Source organism: Struthio camelus, chromosome 5 (assembly GCF_040807025.1).
Source record: "Struthio camelus isolate bStrCam1 chromosome 5, bStrCam1.hap1, whole genome shotgun sequence".
In the NCBI taxonomy this organism is placed as follows: Eukaryota; Metazoa; Chordata; class Aves; order Struthioniformes; family Struthionidae; genus Struthio; species Struthio camelus.
The window spans coordinates 43,183,052-43,204,157 of NC_090946.1; the positions used below are offsets into that span (position 1 = coordinate 43,183,052).

Consider the following 21,106-nt stretch of genomic DNA (forward strand, 5'->3'; position numbering starts at 1 on the left):
GGTGTTCTACAAGGTGAAGAGCCGCAGCGCTCACATGAAGAGCCACGCGGAGCAGGAGAAGAAGGCAGCCGCGCTGAAGCAGCAAGAGAGAGAGGCAGCAGCAGTGGCAGCGGCAGCAGCAGCCCACAGCCAGGCCCAGCAGGAGGAGAGCAGCGAGAGTGGGAGCAGCAGCAGTGGAAGCAGCGGAGGGAGCTCAGATGAGGATGGAGAAATATAGTAGCAGGCCAGAAGTGGAGGGAATACCAAGGCTGGACCTAACCTCCCTCTTGGTTTTGCTTTCTTGCTTGCACTTTTTCTTACCTGAGCTGATTTACAGCAGGTCTCAGTTTCAGTGCTGCCATTGCCTCATGCCACATGTTCCACTTCACCTTGCCAGTACTGACCAAGCCAGAACAGTGGAAGAAAAGATTTGTTTCAACTTGGATTTTTTTTAATTATTTTTAACAAATAAGATTTCTATTTTATTTATAATAATATCTGAGGTACATAACAGAACAATGTCACCTGCAGTGGAAGTAAGTTCTCTCAGGTCAGCCAGACCTTTCTTCTTGTCAGGAGACATGGTAACAGGACTCTTGGATATAAAGGTTTCCAGACCTAAGCAAGAAAAAGATGCTCTGCTCTGAGCTAACTGTATCCAGTTACTGTGACACTGGTGATTTCTAGATATTTCCTTTCTCAGCAAGTTCCCCTTCTTGTTATACACTTTTCTGCCTTTTTTTCTGAGAGTTTGTGGGCTGCCAACAAGTTTTGTGGAAAGATTATATGCACTTCCAGCCTCTGCTTGACAAAAATGAAAAGTGGGATGAGCAAGACACTCTTCTTCCTTTTTGAGATGAAGTTTTATTTTTCTGAGGGACGCCTGAGGTGGTTTTCTTTCATGCCATCAAGAACAAAGAAATAGATATAAAATATCCTGTGGGATTAGAGTAGCCACAGACCATGTGCAGGTTGTGTCTCATCATGGAAAACAAAATAGTTGGCCTTTGATTAACTTCTTGGAAAGTAGTCTGGGCTTCACAAGTGCAATTTGAAATGAAAACTGGTGGCTTTGACTTTGCATAAAGAGGAGCGAGTTTGTTAGTGAAAATGTCCCAAGACCTTGTGTGTCTGCTGCACTGTGCGCCTCGGAGATGGGAAGACTCTCATGTCTGTCAGGCTCCTTAAATCCCTCCAGGAATGGCTCTTACCTCTCAACACACACGTTTCTTTCTCCTAGTAGCCCTCACTTGCTTCTTGAAACGGCCGTCATCAAGAGCTTGTACTGGTGGGGCCCTGGGTTTCCAAACACTTCCTGACAGGCAGCGTATGGCTGTATGTACAGGAGGAGCTTTCTTTTATATCCGCACAAGTGACTGGACAGCCCTGCCTGCTGGGGTGTCCTGCTGCGACCACTCTGCTGGCTGAAATGCCGCCTTTTCCTTCAGAACTGACGCAAGCTAACAGCCAAAAAAGCCTAGCCACCAAAAGCCTGCTGATGAAAGAGACTTAAGAGGAAGCTAAAGTGGTCCAGGTGACATACATGTTAGAATTGCACAGGATTATCACTATTTCATGAAGAAGTAAAGAATCACATAATTTCCTTGTGCTTCGCAGCCGGTCAGTCACAGCCCAGTGCTCTGGCTACCCAGCTCCCTCCCTCCCTCCCTGCAGGCCAGTGCTCCGTGCTGCCTGCGTTCCCAGTTTCTGGGGTGCCAGCAGCGTGTCAGACCACGCGCGTGGCTCCAAGGGGCAGTCCTGCAGGAGCTGGCCGCTGTCTTCCTGAGCAGGGCTCCCGGGTGGGTGAACGACGTGAGCGTTCCCAGCTGGCTGGTTTCTAAATCCTGACCCTTCTAGCTGCTAGATAAAATTCCAGGTAATAAATACTTGTCAAGTTACTATGGAAGGTGGATCTAACGCCAGCATGCCATCTGCCCCTCTTCTCCCGCCCCAGGTAGTTTTATGCAACCAGGATTGTTTCGCTATGAAAGTCTGGAAGGCTGTGTGTTCTGTCATGTTTTCTTTAAAAGACAGGCTGTTGCATAGACTCCTTTTTCTTTAACAGCAGAAACAATAATTACTCTTACAATAAGTAGGAGTATTAATTAGTGAGGGCTGCACTTTTCTTTTTCAATGTTAACATTTTTGCCTGTACACGTTCTATTTTCTGCCAATGCTATATTTCTCATTCCTAACAAAATTAGGTTTATATCAATTCAGAGATCAAACGACCAAATTACAATCAAGACCCTTCTGTACAATTATCTAAAGCTTCATCCCTTTCAGCACCTGGACAACTGTTTCCGTGACCCTACACAAACTGGGATCTTGTTGACCAGACTCTGGAAGCAGATGGCACATCACTAGCTGTTAAAATCCATTAGAAAACTGTAAAGAGCTAAAAGGTACTAATCTTTAAACAGAAGCTTAAGCAAATCAGTCTTCCTATTAGCATTTCTGCATTTGTAAATTGAAGAAAATGCTTGTCTACCTTTATCCCCGTTCCCTTACAGAGAACAGAAGCTTTAGCACACAGTGCCTGGATGACCAGTAGGTGAAGCAGCTGGGCCTGGTGGTCCACTTGTAGTACCAGGGTTAATTCCAGTAAAAACCAATGATGCAATTAAATTTTAAGATCTCAGGTATGTTTCTGGGAAGTTGCCAAAAGCTGCCCAATCTTGAGAACTGCAGGGTAGTGGGACATGTGAGTATATTAAAAAAAGAAAAAGGCTTTGACAATAATGTAGATGTTATAGTGTTGTAGTGAGTATGTAGCCCTAGAGTACAATGTTTCAGCTGTAGAATGGTGTACGGTTATTTAGCGGAGACCGTAAAGGCCTAGAAACACACGTCAAAGAAACAGAGATACAGCTGCACGGGCACAAGTTGAGAAACATGGCAAACGTGAAGATTTTTTAGGTTGGAAAAGAGATCTTGAGACTTGACTAAGCTTGAGAACTACAATAAGGTTAATCAAACTGTCTAAGGAAAATGCTTTCACTGTCATTGTTCACACAGGACAAAAGCAGCTAATGTGTAATCCTTTAGAAAAAACCAGATTGTCCAAACTGGGTCAAGCCAAAGATCTGTCTAGCTCCGTGTCCTGTTTTTGACAGTGATCAGGAGCAGATGCTTAGGAAAAAAGTATATGAACAGGGAAAGCAGGGAATGTCTTGGTAGAAAACAAGATGCTAAACTGGAAGGATTTACTTGTGTTCTCCAGTAAGGCAAAGCTGCAGATAGATTTGTCCTTAAACGTCCAGTCTCCGTATGGGCAGAAAATGAGCACATTTCTTTGTCTTCTACTTTTTGCTCTGTGTATCGCATCACTTGCATTTACTCTAGTATTTTTAGTGTCCCAGAGTGTGCCTGGCTGATAATGAGCAAAAAACATTTAGTCACGGCCCTCAGGAATTTGCAAGGTTGCAGTAGTTTTAGATGTGACATAGCAAATTATGGTGGACAAACAATTGATGAGGTAAAATGAAGTGCGAAGATTTAAGGAGCAAATTATGTGATTGCTTTAAGTACCAGTTTAGTTGTCTTTTAGGCTTAATAATGCTTTAGAGTAGGCATTATTATAGTCTTCCTAAAGACCAGATCTTTCGCTGATGTTCCCTATTTTCAGGAAATAGATAGAAGGGTCATTTTTCTCTTTATCAAGGATAAGCCATGGAGGTGCTGATAAGAACAAATCACAGGGTTTTTTTAATTGCACAAAAAGATGCGTGTATTACACACTGAGGAATCCAGTACTGATTGCTTCTCTCCCACCCCACTGCAGTAGAAGCTGAAGAGGACAGGAGGATTTGATGCACTGAGGGCTGCTGCTGAAAGACAATCAGGACAGGGCTTTTTCTGTGGGTGTCCTCTAACTGTGGGTTGGCACGGCTCACCCACATCAGGTTGAGAATTCCAAGTGGCATTAAATGCTTAATCTGGAAGTGCTTCTGAGCATGTTTACATGCCGCTAGCAGCTACTGGAAGACCTTTTCTCTGTGGTGGTAATTGGTAATAAGTTTAAAACAAAAAACCTCTTGAGTTTCTTGTTTAATAATAACGAAAAAAGACAACCCCCAAAACCAACAAACTAACTTGCTGCATGCTTGCTTACAGTAGCAGTTTGGAACTGATCCTATGCCCAAGTTAGATCCTGCCCACTATCAACAGTTGGCAGAGGTGTGTTTTGTTTTTAAACACTGTGGACAAAGTATTTGAATTGAATTTGTCTGATCTGGAATGAATTCTGGTACATTTCTTAGTGGGGAAAATACGTGAGCGGTTCTATATCACAGCGCAGTGTTAAGTTGAGACTGTGTTGTTCCAATTATGATTAAAAAACATGACTCTACTGTTCTGTTGCTTTGCTCGTTTTAAAGTCCTTTGCTCATTATTTTCCAACATTTAAAAGCACATTTGCCCATCTTCATTTAGTATAAGGGTTTGCTACGTGTTCAGAAGAAGGCACTGTACCCTTCCTCATTAAGCTGAGTTTGAACAAGGCTTCTTTTTGCTTCAGCTGTCTTTTCTATGGAAACACAATAGAAGACTCATAGACTGCAATTCTGTAAATATGTATTAATAGATCTGTCTTTTATGATGAGAGATCAGGCTTCAGATGGACATAAACCTAGTAGTCAGGTGGCTGTATTTCAAAACCATTTTGTATTTGAGTCTTGAGGCAGGCTCAGGAGATGGGCTTATGGTCAAACTGTATTTTGCCCTGATTGTGTATTTCTGCCTATGCTGCCTACCCTTCAGAGCTGAGCTATCACTGTTCAACCTCTCGGGTTTCTAATTTGCATGGGAAAGCATCTCAGTTTTGCACGACTGTGTGTATATAATTGCTAGTTGTATGCATGCACTTGTGATGCAAATCTGATGTAGCTGCAGGTGTTTAGCTGTCTAGCTGCAAGAACTCTGCATTTTAATTTATTCAGCATTGTTCCATTTAAAGTCATGGGTGGTTTTGCTTAACAGGTAACACTAATCTGAGAGAACTTAGTTAAGTTTAAAGCCTACAGAATTTCAACTGGCTATGCAGGACCTTGACATTTTAATACCTAGGAATATAGCTGTTTGAAGGCAGGGCAAGGCTAGAAATCCTGAAGCTTACAAGTAAATTGTCTATTAATCCCATACTAGTGATGTAATGTGAGGTTTAAATTAGCTAACCAGGCATCTGACTTACCAAATTGAAGTTTAAGGTTGTTTTTTCTTATGATTGCAGTAAGCTTAGATTAAAATCAACATCCAAAAACAGTGTTTCCTAAACCACAAAGACTGAGCTTTCTCACTGCCTCAGCTGTTTTATCTTAATTCTCTTTTGGGCAGCGGACTAGGAAGACACAGTATAGAAGTACCCTGTTGTGAAACAAATGTGAGCGGGGAGGATGGCATAGCCGTCAGTCTTGTCTCCTTTCAGTGTCTGTGCCTCACTAGGAGAGCCTCCTACAGAGGCACTTTGAGTCTAGCGATTACCTCTGCCAGAAACCTCTTAATAAACCACATTTTCCCATGCAGACTTTCTCCCTGTTTCATCTTCTAATGTATGTCTGAACATTTAGGAAGTTTTAAAGAGATAGAGCAGCAGGGTCTAAGAACGATGCTTGATTTTTGTGAGGGTGCGTTTCAGCTGCTTTACTCGCCCACGTTCTCTCCTATGTCAAATGTTAGGAAGACACAAACTTTGAATCCCCGGCTGTCTGAATGTTTCCTTTCCGAAACTTGGATTCCATGGGCAGCTGAGCCTGTAAGATCCTTAACTTCTCAAGATTAGAGGACAACATATATTTTTATAGAAATGTAATTGTATATTTTAAAAACCTGCTTCCTGCAGCTTCTCCGCATTTATTTTTTCCCCTTATAGTTCAGATTTGATATAAACTTTTTTTTTTGGTGTTCATTCTTTTTATGTTCTGTTTTAAAATTTGTAGTCAAAGCTCTAGTGTACTGTGCAGGAGCAGTCAGCCTTTGTAATTACTGTATAAATGCTTTATTATAAAGTATATTACTTTTATTTTAACAAGTGAGCAGACACTTCCTTTTGTGTGTTTGCTGCCTAGGGCACCTTTTAAATGACTGTTACATATTAAAAATGTACATATATAAATATAAAAATATTTACCTGTTGCTGTACAGTTGTGATAGACTGGACTGAATTTATTTTTTGTGTGCTTTTTTATAAAATATTAATACACTAAAGGAAATCTCGCTGATGTGATTGTAATGTACTATGTAACTTATTTACTTAATATCCTCTATATCTCTTTAAAAAACCTTTTATTAAATGAGGTTTAAAAAGTAGTTTCATAGCTGACATTTTTTGTTGGTATGAGTGAGTGGCTGGGGTTTTCAGGGTGGATACTGACTGCCATTCATTCATACAGAGGAAGCAACTGTGAGCTCTGTTATGAGTCCTGTTAGCTATCCTGCTCTCTGATCATATTCACTTGTATCCTCAAGGCTGTTTCTCAGTGTAAACTTTCCTCAGAATACCCTCGCCTGTGATGTGTTTTGTGTCCTATATCCAGGAAAATAGCTGGTAGATGCAGATCCATTTGCTTTACAGCAGTGTTGGTGGTGCTTGTTCCACTCCAAGCCGTGCACCCTCGCAGACCGCCGCCACTGACAATCGCAAGTGTGTTACACGGCTGGCTTACTACGGCCTTTTGCTCTTGCACGCAGGACCGTTCTGAAAAACCTGAAACTCATTTCCAGCTGAATTCCAAAGTTTAGAAATCCACAAAAAGCAGGTCTAGTTCATTGCAACACCAGCCGAAAGAGCCACAAAGGGGCTGTATCAAAGCTGAATTCCTGGATGGCTGCGCGTGGGGCAGAAAGCAGAGATGGAGGTAAATCTACAACTGCTAGAAAGAAGTTGTTAATATTTTCCTACTGTGTAGTAGATCAGTCTGTGGGATGTAGAAACCATGATTCCAGTAAATCATATTGCATCATATTTTTCATTAGTAGAATTACTTTTTTTTTTAGTTTGTATTGTAATATTGTCTTCACTTGCTTGTTACCTGAAACTAAGATTTTTTTATATAGATATTTTTTCATATGGCATTAATCTTGTTTCCTCTGGCAGAAGCTGGACCTCTTGCTGTGGTTTCTAATAAATATTGATATAGCCCCCTGCCCAACTTCAAAACAAAGGTTCCTTCTGTTTTGCTCGTGAACTGTTTGTAGGGTGCCTGCTGGTCCCCACAGCTGCAAGCCTGGAGTCTCTCTGCAAGCCGCAAATGTTTCACTAAATGAAGCAGGTTTTTAGAAACGTGCATCAGTCTGGCCTCAGACTAGCTTTCAATTAAAATCTCAGACGGCATACGTCAAAGTTAAAGTAACAATTCTTGTCATCTTATGCTGACAGTTAAGTTTCCATCCCAGTAGGGCTAGCAGTGCTGATTGATGGGATTTAGCCCAAGACATTAAAACGCTTTGTTCAGCTCAGTTTAAGCACCTTTGCGCCAATCTACTCCTGCGGATGTGGCTGTTAAGCAGCAATGCCATTGGGGGAAGTAAGTGGTATTTTGCTCAGCGGGCAAAATAGGGAACACAAAAGCCTTCACACACGCTGGCAGACCACAGTTCCTGACAGGCTTTAACTAAGGTGTTTGTCTTACTGGCAAAGCAAACTGTTAGAAGTGTCAGTGTGCGGCTGGAAAGGTTGACTACTTTGTCTTAAAACAGCAAAGGCATCCAAGCCAAATGGACAACCAACAAGTTTAAAAGTGTTCTGGGGTCATTTTTTTTTGTTTGTTTGGATGTGTTTTTTTTTTTTTTAAGTGTTTCTAAGCCAAGTTTCCAGAGCTTATTTCACTTACTGAAAGGCAAAGCATTTTAGTCATTCGTAACCTTAAATGGCTTTTGAGGTTAGTGGTGGTGTGAGGAATGCTGCAGTAATTCCCTCTATGTTTTTTTTAAACAGCATTACACCTGTAATTGCATGATGTTGCTCCTGTCTTCACTGACAAGGATTGCTGTGAGCTGCAGGGTAGAAAGCTGTTTCTAGCTGTCACATTACAGTGATAGTGTCTGTTGAAGGCTAAAGTTTTTATTACAGAAGTTTATTAAGCAGCAACCGTCTCCTGTCCTGAGAAATTGGTTGCAGGTTGCTATTAAAAGAATTTAACTTCAAAGTGAATTAGTAATTTTGTACTAAAATAAAACCAACCCTTTGTTTATCATATTTGTTTGCTTGTTTTTCCCCTATATGAAAGTAAGATTTGTCTCTTAGGCTGCAGGAACAAAGTCTAACAAGCAATGTCTGTCTTTCTTAAAATATTGAAAAATATTTATGTATCAGATGACAACAATCACAATATATCAACATTTTTTTAAAGCCTAAGTTATTTCCTATCCTAAAATACAGAGGCAAAAAGGAACAGAATTTATGTACTATGAATACATTGCTCCCTGAGCAGCTAGGAAAGTTTAATGAGAACAAAATTTAATTTCTGAAAGCTGTCCACAAGCTGAACTATTTTGTTACACAAGAGCCAAAAATTTTTATGTAAAATAACATTGTATTATTTTAAAATACTTTTCACTGAATAACATTTGTAAACATAGGGCTAAATTTAAACACAGCAAATTTAACAATTTGGTAATGCTACAAAAAAAAAAAAAAAAATCACTGTATATAAAAGATAACCAAGCAGCTGTTAAAAGTGCTCTCTTGCTTGAAGATGCTTCTAGATGAGGCTACTTCTCGTGTGACCTGAGTGATACACGACCAGACAGAACTGCTGCATCTCAGGTCCCTTCTCACGTTTTCCCAGCAGGTCTCAATATAATCACTGCATGCACTGGCTCTTTTAAGACAGGTCAATGTGCTAGCAAGCAAGTAAAATACCTCTTTCCTATTGCTAAATTTATTTTAGAAAATTCTTCTAAGGAAATAAAGTGGATGCTAATCCACCATAATTCTAGTGGGAAAAGCAGTATTCCACATGGCTTGCAAGTTTTACATGGGTGTTCTTTTCATCCATGACTAATATGTGCTTACTATCTCCATGGCTGTGGTGAGATATCGGCGAGCAGCGTACTACAGAAAGACCGTTCTTTTGCCCCATGAGTCAGCCTCCAATCTTATCTGTTAGCTTACAAATGACATGGTGTAACACCATCGATACGCACATTAGCTGCTTTATTGCCATATCTGTGTATATCTTCCACCACATCCACTGCATAATTTTAAAGTGCAAATCTTAAAATGTATGAAAAATTTCACTGATTTTTTTTTTTGGAAGAGGAAAAAGTTCAGGGGTTTTGATTTGTTCATGAAAGGACTCATGATTCACCAGGCAAAGCAAAATTAAGCTGAAATTTCCACCCAGCTCTAAGCTGAAGAGCCTCTGACAGCTATTTGAACTCCATGGTTTATTTTTTTCTTACCCTATTCTTTCAGTTGAGACTGACAGTTTTTATCAGAAGGGTTTAAGTTATATGCTGGAAGTTATCACTGCATGAAGGGCAAAAGGGAACAGGAAATCCTGTACTTCAAAACTGTACCTTATTGCTGTTATAACTGGCTGCCCCATTCCTTCAGCTGTGAATTTTTGTGGTATTTATACGGCAGCTCTGAAGAAGAGCTAGAGAATTTGTTTATACGGCAGCTCTGAAGAAGAGCTAGAGAATTTGTGCTGTTAATTTGCGAAAAGAGCTGATGACAGTGGGCCACAGAATGAACACAGCTTTAGATTAACAATTGGCAAAGTTCTTGGAATAATTACCATACGTATAGGCTGCATTTGTCACGTACAAGAGCCAGGAACTGTACTTTTGTTATCCTTCGTGTCTCAACAGTGGAGCCATGGTTTGTTCAAAGTATCTCCACATAGTCCCAGCTTCATATTCTGTTCTCAGAATGTCACAAAATAGCCAAAACAGAGTACTTGCTGTATCTAACTCCGCCTTCATAAATGTACAGTACTTAGACCCTATTTAGATATTAAAACTCCACCAGTAGGATTATACATGGCATTGGACTGCACACTCAGATCCACTTCCCTGTCTTATTTTCATTCGAGGAGCTAACTTAGCTATATGTACCATAACTGTAGAAATCTTGCTATGAGAAAACAGCTACTTTGCTTATGGTCATGCTCCAGGACAAGAGCACTGAATACTCGATTCTGACCTCTTCTCCCAACAGCATATATGAACTTGGCATTTCCATTTGCTGGCAACAGTCAGAAGTCAAGTTTTGTTCCACTCAAGTTCTAGCTCACGTTAAAGACACTTTAATTACAGTAGTCAGGAGCACAAGCCAATTCCCCATTGCTCTAACACAGAAGACAGTGTCAGTAGAGGCTGACTTTGTCATAAGCATTGCATTATTCACGTTTCTGAAGCACATCCACTTTTCCAAAAGTGGCTGGCTGCAAGTCAACAGAATGGATTAGTTTTGAAAGAAGCCAATGTGACGTGGCTGTTGACTAGCTATTTACCCTGTTTCCCATCATGCTTCTTGGTCAATGGGGACTTTACTAGTGATAAAGCCAGGAGAATAATCCTAAAAAGAAACTATATATGAATAAAATTGTCCATTAAGATAAATCCAGTGAGCTAACTAACTAAGAAACAGACAGCTTTCTGGTCAGGATAAACAGCTGTCTGGAAGTAGCTTGTTCAGAATATCTAAAGCTTTTGCCACTGCTCTTCTGACATTATGTCACAAAATGGACCTAAATCAAACTTAAGTCTTAAGTTTACCTGCAATCGCCAATTTCTGTTAGCATGCCTAAGAAGTGTTCTAACAATGAAAAGAATAACTAGAAAATACATTGAAATGGAACTATAATCTGCTTGTAACCTTTTACTGTTCACTTAGAAATTAATCAGAGCTAGAATTATCATCTATTAAAACTAGACCTGGAGCTTTAATATTCCTGCCCATCACAAAAAAAAAAAAAAAAAAAAAAAAAAGAGAGAGCTGAATACTGCTGTTGCCTGGGCCAACTTAACCTTTCGCTTCTCTGATAATGACTTCCACAATCTTGACCTCTGCTACACCTCCACAAACAAAATAATTAAAAGTCAATTCCTGCCTCCATCCCTTCTACAACAGGTCTGGAACTAGCAAATACGCTCGTTGCCATTATAATTTAAACAAAGATGGTACCAAGAATAAGAAGAAAAGCTTAAAAGAAAACAAGCTGCAGAAAAAAAATCTATGCAGATCACTCTATCTATTCTCTAAAGAGAGGAGGAAAAAAGTCATTACTGGCCCCCAATAGTGCAATCAGATATATGTCTTCATTAGTACTTGATGCTTTTCACTACAAAACAGTTACCTGTCACATATGGGGGCTTTCCAAAACTGTTTTCCTTGCAATTTAACACATTTAGCACTTCTTCAGTATTTATATTCCAGTGCCTACTTCCCATCTCATCTCACCTTCCTCACTAACTACATAAACCTTTCACATACTGCTTACATCTGTGCTTTAGAAAAAAAAAGCAAGTATCCTCACAACCAACTTTTATATCCTCAAGCCCAGCTCTTTTGTTCATTGTTTGTTTCTGATTATTAGTCTACTTGGTTATATGAAAATTCCAGAGCTGAGAAGGATTGTGTCCCTCGATCAGCCAAGAAGAGACTAGGAACCAGCTGCAGGCTAATAGTCTACCTATTCCAATCTAAAATGGTGTCTTATAAGAGACAAAGAAAAAAAAAAAAAACAGATATTTTAGTCTCACCTGAAACCATGTAAAAAGTTGCCATTGCTTCTTTAAAATAAATAAATATGTAAGAAGTTATACATGGCCTTCTAAGCAATGAAGTTAAGAGTTCAATGCAAGAAAGCCAATTCAAGGCTTAAGGCCAGAAATAAGATCATCAGATCGATACCTTTTTTTGTGCATAAGTCCACAACTACTGGGCCTATTTGGCATAAGAGTTAAGGAGCAGAAAAGGCAAACTCACGTACTGAAAATATTAAGGGATTCCCATGACAAAATTAAACAGAACAAAGCCTGTAAAGTCTCTCTAAAACACAACACTGATCTTTTGGCCTCAGTGTTTCAAATGATAATGTTGGCCAGCTGCACTTAACAAGCTAAAATTGTTCTATTGTAACCCAAGAGAACAACAAGCATCACTTACTTAATCAGGGACTTAAAATAGCTATGTATTATTTTAGGTAAAGATCTCGTGTTAGTTAAATAGCAGATGAACTCACCTCCACTGGTCTCTTCAGAAGGTGACATGAGATTGACAAATTGGCGTGCCCAGATTTTGGAAAACAATTCTTTGGGTGAGAGACTGTGGAGATAAGCTCGTCTTTTAAAAGTTGCCCGAAGATTTTCTTCAAAACAAACATTTATATAAAAGTTCTATGTACTGTGCTATTCTGGAGATACTTAAATAATTAAATACCCAACAAGAAAGCTTTATCAGTTTCCTCCTTCTTCATCATCTTCTTGTTTAATAACTAGGATACCTAAAAGAAAAAGAGAGAAAGAGAACAAAGCTGCAAGGATTTACAAATAAATTACGCAGAGAAAGGTATAGTTGATGCTGATATACCTGAAAGCTTATCTGGACTGTCAGAAAGAGGAAAGAGTTGCACAATTATTTGCTGCCACTGCTTCTAACTGTAGACACCAACTTCCTACATTACTGAATCTCTCTTAACTAGAAGAGGCTTCAACTGATGAGATCTTCTCTTGGATGCTTTTCCAACTTCTTTAGTAGCAAAAAAATATTAAAGGTAAAAACGTATTAAAGCATGACCCACAAAGATCAGCCTAAATCAGTCACTGGAAGACGCACTGTGATGTTTCAACTGCTAGCATCTAACTAGTGCCCAATCTTTCTCTTGGAGGGCCCTACTTTATACTTCCATTTCCATGACATACAGTACAGGCTACATCCTCAAAGATACCGAACTAGGATGTCTATTCTACAAAATATAGTGCCAAAGAGTGAATTCTGAGTGGGGATCCAAGAAGCAATATGGCCACATCTTTTTAGAGCTAACCTGGGTGTCATGGACTAAAGCTGCATTGCACAGTATGAACATACCCTATACGAGGTATGAATGCAACACACTGCAGGGGCACCTCAGATTCTGACAGACTGCAAGGCTGATGATACCACCTCACAGTGATGTGTTCATGAACTTAAAATAAGCTGAAATGCTAACAGTCCCCAAAAGATTTATCCAATTAGACATTTTTCCCATGCTAGCAAAACACAGTAGTATAGGTTAGCTCACAGCACACTGAAGTAGTGCAATAAAGTACATGGCTAAATAAACAGTACAAAAATAGCAGGGGTGTGGAGGTATATGTCCATCCACCTGTGCTGGTGACTACAACATTCACCTGGCAAATGAGAACTGTAGGTTCATACTCATGATTTGATCAGCTTGAAGCAGAGACTTGAACTCTGGTGAGGCTCTGAGGTGAGAGCTCTTTGCTTACTGCAAGATTGGGGGGGGCTGCGTCTCTGTTTTTTCACAGATAGGAAACTGCAAATGAAAACAAAGCAGCCTGATTTCGGTCATGGTCAGGCACCTAACTTCTGAGAAGGGATCTTGGCACAGGAACCAAGAGAAAGAAGACACCTGCCCAAAGTTACTATTAGTGCTTATTTTCATCCAGAACATCTTCAACCATTTCACTCGTTTTTCAGATCCTTATATTAGTCATCTCGCATATACTGTATAAGCATAGCAGGACACTGCAGCCACAAGAAATTTTGTCCTCCTACAGCATTTCTGAGCTTTACTTTTACTCCACATTATATATTTTGTGGTTTCCATTCTTAAATATCTTCCTCTCTCTCTACGTTACATAGGAAATACGCATACCTAATTCGGAGCTGTCCATTGCTCCAGGCTGCAAGAATGCTTAAGAAACTAAGGATGTAGCCCTGTACTAACAGGGTTACCCTTTTCCCATACAAATACTTGCCTTACTCCAGTTTTTCTATTCACATAACATTTTCTATTACAGCAGCGAATGGACTATTGCAGACCATTCTTCACAGCAGCACAGCCCTCTCACCAGCCTTCAGCTTCTCCATAATTCGTATCACTTCAGTTGATCTGGCTTTGATTTCCCACCCATTGCTCACTGTATTGATGCTGTCCTCTTGCAGCTCCCTATATGCCCATATCTTCCCTGCTGCTACTCTGACTTTTCATGAATGTTACCAGTCCTGTTCTTCTCTTCACTGCTTTAGTAAACAGGGGACAGTGAACAGTTAATATCTCCATTAGCAGAAAATAACATATTTAAAAATAGCTTTAAAATTGTCTTACTTTTACTCGCTAATCAGGGCATGCTTTAATATATTTTCATATGAGCCACTAAAAAAGAAAGCAGCAGAGGAGAGCTCATAAATTGAGGCTTACTGCAGTGAAGAGAGGGGCATATTCAGGCATTTGGGAAACTTGCGTGAAGTTCTGAAAACTTGCCCTTGCACTAGAAGCAAAACAGAGAACATATACCTATACATCCCCTTTCCCTCACGTCACCATCTTTTTTGGGGAGAATTGTAACTCGATTTTGTTGTGAAAACTATAATTCCACTTGGTAGAAGAAAGCCTTGTTAACTCATTTAATGCTAAATATGTAAGTATATAATTACACAAATCAATGCGTGAACTCCACAAGAGAACTTCAAACCAGTATTAAAAATAAGCATATATATGTTTCAGTTCCTTATTAGTTAGGTGCTAGAAGTATTTGACTGGATAACTTCCAGAATCAAGTCCAGCTGCAAGGCCCTATAGATGTAACACTCTTAAATCCATCAGACACTTTCAGAAGATCCTGAGACCAGGGCTGCAAAATTCAGCGGTCAGAAGCTAGCCTACTTCTGAATAATAACTCCAGTGAGAGGAAGGAGAAGAGGAGTATTACATGGTCACACGTGTATTTCTGAGGCTGTGCGTTATTGCACTCTGGTCTTTTTTATACTAAGTTATTAACTTACACCAATTGCCTCATGCCCCAAACTCACCATCTAATTTTTTCAGCTTGGGCACCCGTTTGGTTGCTTCTTCAATCCAGCTGTTCTGATCAGAGGCGTATTTCTCGTGTAGTGGATTGCCTACAAACACCAGATCCTCTAGTAATGGCAACTCTGACAGTCTCACAAACTCTGCTGCAACCACAAACGTGAAAACACCAACCAGATTGTGGAATATGGAAAGTACATCTGCACCTAATCTTCCTTTCAAAGTCAATACAAGCACAAATAGCATGGGATATAAGAGGATGGGGACTGTTTGGATGAAAACTGGTATCAAGTTAAAGAACAGGCATGCATTTTAAAACAGGTCAGAGAAAGATGGTTCAAAGGACAACAACATCCATTGGTCTTAGAAATTAAATTCAAAATTTGAACTATTTTCTAACTATTTTTGATCTCTTGCATGAGCAGATATTTAAGGATTCTGTGCATCTCTGCAGGGTTATCAGTAAAACTTAGCCCCTAGAACAAGCAGAACTATTTTCTACTTGCTGACTTAATCTATGCATTCCCCATAAGAATGTAAGAAGTTACAGAACAAACAGGCCTGGCTTACCCCAGTCCTTCACCAAATTATTTGACATATAGAGAACCTTCAGCTTCTTCATTACACGGATCCCTCTCAGCTTCTCAATGAAGTTGTATGAGATCCACAGCTCCTCTAAAGTATCCGCAACTGCCTCCTGGAAAATGACAGGACTGCTCAGATAAGTGGAGGTAAGTCCACCTTATTCTTCAGCTTCTCTCTTCTTCACACTCTTTAGGTCATCTCATGTAATAAAATACTAATGTATATTGGTCCTCATATCCTTTTAAGCAGGTCCCTAATTATGCATGACAAAAACCCACGGGGATTAAATGCAAAGGTTCTGAAATATATTTAGGAGGAAAGAAATCATAGTACTAGAATAATACAAGGAATAAATAGCTGGCTGGAGCAGTTGTTCTTACGGCACAGGGTCAGAGGAGACTAATTTGGCTGTTTGCGCGCTCTAAGTACACACAAAGTGACTGCAATTCAACAACTACTTTAGAGGGATTTTTATACAGTATGAGGGACTGAATAGAATCAGGTGCATGTATATTTATATCTGTAAGCCAGAAAGTTCTTTTACAATTCTCTCAAAAACAGAAGTACTTTTTTAAAACAACCATTACACACTGACTGTACATTTCACTCTTAAGAGCTAGGGTATCTCCATCTAGCCTTCAAGAGAGACATTCTGCAGGAGAAACACACAACCAGTCTTGAGGAAGAAAATATTTTTTATATTCATTTAGCTTAATTAATCAGATGATTAAAAATAATTCTTCTGCCATTAATATAAAGGTAACAAAATTGATCCTGTTTTTCCCCAACAATTTTTCCTCTGCCTGGTAGACTTAGTCGTGTCGCCATCTTCTTCCCAAAGCCATGTTGCTCAGTGTGCCAGTTACCCATAAAAAGGGGCACTCATGAACCATGGGTTCACATGACTGCCCATCTTTGTAGTAAAGAATCATAATCCAAGTATCTTCTGGAAGAAAATTCCATATTCAAAACGTTAGCAGAAATTATTTTTATGCAAAGCTGGTGGAATTTAAAAGTACTTTACAGACATACAACAGTTTTAAAATAAAAGTTCTGTTCTTTATCATCAAAAATGAAGAACTTCCCCTTTATGCAGTAAATCAGCCCTGAAAAATCTCCAAACATGAAGAGAATAAAAAGAAAAAAAAAAAAAGAGGAAGAGAATTTGAAAATTCAGAAGCAATATGTGAGAGGGTGAAAAGATCGTAGTGAAAGGAGAAAATGAAAGAAATGGTTAGGCAGTAAGGGGAACTCAGCGATCCAAATTTGAGAGAGCACTCCATTCTGTTAGTGAATATCAGTTAACGCTAAGAAGCACGTACCAATCCATTTAAGTTCTTTATGTTATTTCTTCCCAAAGACAGAATCCTCAAATTTTCTGCAACAGATAAAAAAAAGTTTCTTATTAATAAGACATTCTTTTTAAACTGCAAGAAGATGCTATAAGTCTGACAAAACCCCACATTTTACTTCTAAAAATATTTGCATTCTGAACAAGCTGTATTAAAAAAGAATGACATAACAGAAGCAAAAACTCTCTATATACATAGATCATCAGGAATGTCCAGTCTCTGGCGGACAGCTCAGAAACACATAGATGGATATAAAACTGTTCGTTGATACATTGCCTAGCTGAAATTTAGTCCCGATAGATACTGAACAAAAGCTATTATATTGTCTCCTGCTTGAACTCTCACTGCTGACTTGCTGGTTTTGATCTTACATGGTGCATGCCCTTTCTTCTCCAGGCAAAAGTTGTTTTGATCTTATTTTAAGGCAGAAGTATTTTTTTCTAAAATAGAGGCAGCATATGAAGCTACTTTGCAGAAGTCTGATGAGAGACATTTCAATTGGTCTAGCACCCAGATGAAATTCCTTTTCGAGTGAGTTGTTCTTGCTGGTTTTCAATGCAATACTAATACAATTTGCTATTTAAAACAGCAATCTTTTTGTGAAACTCATTTTCAGTTTTCACACAAGCCTCCTTCCAGATGTAAATATGCAAACTGTATTGTAGCATCTAGCTGGGTTAATTTTGAATCAAAACCTTCCTTGAATATTTCAAGATTTCTTCTTAACTGAATTAAGGATCAATTACTTAATGAGCTTGTTTTGCTCTTGTACGAACAATGATTGAAATATATTGTACAATATTTAATGGCAAGACCAAAGAATATTCCAATCAAGTAGATGGATGCTTAACATATGAAGAATCATAACCCATAAGTCTAAAGCCTACTACAGCTAATACTCTTCAGAATATCCCTAAGGATCCCTGCCCACAGAGGGCAGCAGCAGTAGGAGGCCTTTTGATCTAGCCAGCTATTCTTACTCTTGCTGAAATGCATGGTTAGAAATTGTAAGTCCGCATTAGCTTCTGAATTTTGCAAGAAATACAAGGATACTTAGAAATATCAAAATAACAGAATGCTTAAAAAGTCACTCCTTAAAATTTTTTTCTAAGTACTGTTACTGTTCTTTAGTAGTCTTGTTCTGAGAAATTTTATACTTTAGAGGAAGTAGATCTCCCTCACAGAATATTTACAGTCACTAAAACACAAAATGACCTGCTTTTTGCTACCATCTGAAAATCTTCCTCAACTGTACGGATACAAGGGTGTAGTCCTTTACACAAAATAATCTATCTACTCAACATATTTATAATTACAACTATAATTATAACTAGGAAGATACATTAACATTAATCTTTTCTGTCTGAAAAGAGTGCTGGATGGTTAAACAGATTTCTCAGCTTCCTCTCCACAGTGAACGAAAGCAAATATGTAATAGTTAGTGGCCTGATTTTCACAGCTATAAGCATTGCTTTCTCTCTCTCTTTCACAGAAAGCAACAGAAACTGAGAGTTTCTCGCACTCTGTACCTTTAAAAGACAGACCACGTGGTTCTATTTTGTCTGCTTTCAGGATCAAATATTTGGTACAGACTGGATGTTTTGATTCTACATTTTATTCATATAAACATTCAAGATGCTTTAAAGGCTTTTAAAGTTTTCTCCCACTAAAGACTTTTTTTCAGTTTTCTATAATTGCTTAATCATTTTTTGCTTGTGATAGAGTTAATCGAAGTTAAATATTCACAGTAGTTATTTGGAAAGACTCTAATGGAGTGTTTTTTCCCCATCAGTATTTGCAAATTTGTTGAAGTCTAAGCATATTGTGTAGGCAGTTAAGTTCATCAGGCTCCCTTGAGAGCCCCATGGGTGTTTAGCTGGAGAGGATGGGATTCCAGGTTCCTTGTCCATCCGCCTGGCAATTTGATGGGGACAGAAAAGCCTGGAAGTTCCAGTCCAAAACCTGCTGCTCCTTGCCACAGAGTGCACAGCTTGGGGACATACCATCAAGATTTCTGTCCTAAAGTCAGCAACCCGATGGGTTTCAAGGTTTCATAGACCTAGAACAGCTGCCCAAGAAACAAGAGCTCAGTTCCACCTGTAGACAGTTGGCTTCCCCTCACCCCAGCACACCCCTTTCAGATAAGACCAGAATCAAAACCAGTATAACTAAATCCTCTGCAAAATGGAATGACATTTTTCCACACCCAGGTCTACAACCTCAGCAAAAGACAATACTGCAGATAAAAAGCTGTTGAACTGCAGACTCTCTCCATCATCAGTGTGGAAACTGGTCATTAAATCCCTCTGGATCTGTTCAGATGTTGAACATCACAACTCAGGCCTACTGGGAGTTGTAAAGGTGTTTTCTGTATGGACGTTTTGTTGTTGTTAAACTTGCATAGGACAACTGCTAAGACTAGTGCATATGGATATATGCTTTAATACACCATTACTACTAAACATGCATTCTCCAATAACGGTGATTTTAAAGATCATACATAATTTTCTAAGGGAAAGGAATTAAAAAGGATAAGACTGGGTATACAGCTAGATAGAGGTTATGGTATACATCCAATCCAAGCAACTAGAAAATGAATATAATCAACCACTGGCTTGTCACTTACTCAGGCTGTTCAAGTTGGCAATTCTTTCAATGCAGTTTGTAGACAATGACAGCTTCCTTTAAAAGGAAGAATAATCAATCAGTTTTATGCTGACAGTATAAGAGGGATCACTGACAGAAGAGTTCCACTTCCAAACACCACTACATTAGGAATAAATTACAAATTATTTTTCTCTCATTAGATGGTGAACTAACTAAACATGTGAACAGACTTATAATATCTTCAAATCATCAAGATTTCCGCAACCTTATTTAGCTTCTGGGAAACTACCACCAGTCTACCCTTAACAAACGGGCAGCCATTTCTTTCTGAAATGGCTGTAATTTCTTTCTAAAGGTTAGGTCTACTTTCTCTCTCTTTCTCATTTCACACAGAGATGTTATTACAACAGTTTGGTCAGTTAAACAGCAGCCATATTTCTTTGGTACCCAGAGATACTTAGATACCTCTGCATGCCACTGCACTTTGTCATTCGGGCACATTCACCAAGACAGTTCATTGTACAGTTACAACCTTAACACTGTACGAGTCAGTACAAATAGAATTTTATGAAGAACCTCAGATTTGTTGTCATTAAAGGCAGAAAGAGCCTGAACAAGTGGATGTGATATTGCAGACTCTGGTTTACAATACCAAAGAAAAATATATAAATGGATTGCAAATGTGTCTGTTACTTGGTAGACTGCAGACACAGACCTGTAATGATATACTGGTGAACAATCTGCTAATTTTCTGAGGACAATTATTGATACAGAATCTACCCTAGCATCTTGTCAGTTAAGTGACAAGAATCATAGGAAAAAAAACACTCAAACAAGCAGGAACTGTGTGTGGAAGGAGAAGCCCAGCTGAGAGAAAAAAAAGGTGCTGCTTTCAAGGCCGCACTGAAACATAGCAGATACGTGGACAACAGAAAAACTGAAAAATAATATAAAGAAAAGAGAATGTTTGTTTTCCAGTTTGTTTTTAACTGAACTTACTCGCAGTTAACAAGCGTGGAGAGAGATTCATCCATCCTCTCTACAGGAGGAATCTGACCATAGAGTTTTACCTCCTTCGCCTCTGAAGCCTTCTGTCCAGTTTTTTCTTCCTAAAGAAAACAGAAAGCAAAGATACTCACTGGCACATGCAATTATTATAAATTAATTCCAGGACACTAATAAAGTTATTAATGAAAAGGGAAAACATTTTGAATAATGTTTATCAAGATACCTGCCAGTGTTGCTTTTCTGAATGACACTTGAGCCCCAACAACCCAATTTCACTAAATCACAAATATAGCCTGAATTAAAAAAAAGGGGGGGAGGAGTAAAGAGGAGAAGGTCAGCTCATTTCCAAGGTATTAAAACACTTACACATTACATACACTTTCTTTTTTTTTTAAAAAAGCTGTGTTATGCTTGAGCAATTTGATTCAGCGATCCTCTGTTAAAATGAAATGGAGAATAGGTGGAGATTCGAAATGCTGAATCAAAGCATGGAGACCAACAAATGGGAGCCTGAACTAGGGCCAATCTCTAGCAGAAGCAGACACTTAAAAACTGCTAGAAAACTCTCCTTTCCACTTCATCCAGAAAACTCAC

The 21,106-nt window shown here is 39.0% G+C and overlaps 2 protein-coding genes across 9 annotated transcripts in view; one reads left to right on the forward strand and one right to left on the reverse strand.

Annotated features, from left to right (window-relative positions):
• Positions 1 to 11,163, forward strand: part of MIDEAS (mitotic deacetylase associated SANT domain protein) — a 75,850-nt gene extending 64,687 nt beyond the window's left edge. For all 6 annotated transcript variants that reach the window (XM_068946037.1, XM_068946040.1, XM_068946039.1 and 3 more), the window contains one exon: positions 1 to 11,163. In XM_068946037.1, coding sequence (XP_068802138.1) covers positions 1 to 217 — 217 coding nt within the window. In that variant the 3' untranslated portion in view covers positions 218 to 11,163.
• LOC104141220 (acyl-coenzyme A thioesterase 5) overlaps positions 8,251 to 21,106 on the reverse strand; it is a 25,690-nt gene continuing 12,834 nt past the window's right edge. The window contains exons 5-10 of one of the 3 annotated variants that reach the window (XM_068946045.1): positions 20,504 to 20,613; positions 19,524 to 19,579; positions 16,868 to 16,923; positions 15,531 to 15,657; positions 14,963 to 15,052; positions 8,251 to 12,431 (exon numbers count right to left, since the gene is read on the reverse strand). In XM_068946045.1, coding sequence (XP_068802146.1) covers positions 12,385 to 12,431; positions 14,963 to 15,052; positions 15,531 to 15,657; positions 16,868 to 16,923; positions 19,524 to 19,579; positions 20,504 to 20,613 — 486 coding nt within the window. In that variant the 3' untranslated portion in view covers positions 8,251 to 12,384. Of the gene's footprint in view, positions 12,432 to 14,962; positions 15,107 to 15,530; positions 15,658 to 16,222; positions 16,492 to 16,867; positions 16,924 to 19,523; positions 19,580 to 20,503; positions 20,614 to 21,106 lie in introns of those variants that run through there. The other 2 variants (XM_068946044.1, XM_068946046.1) reach the window with 2 other exon arrangements.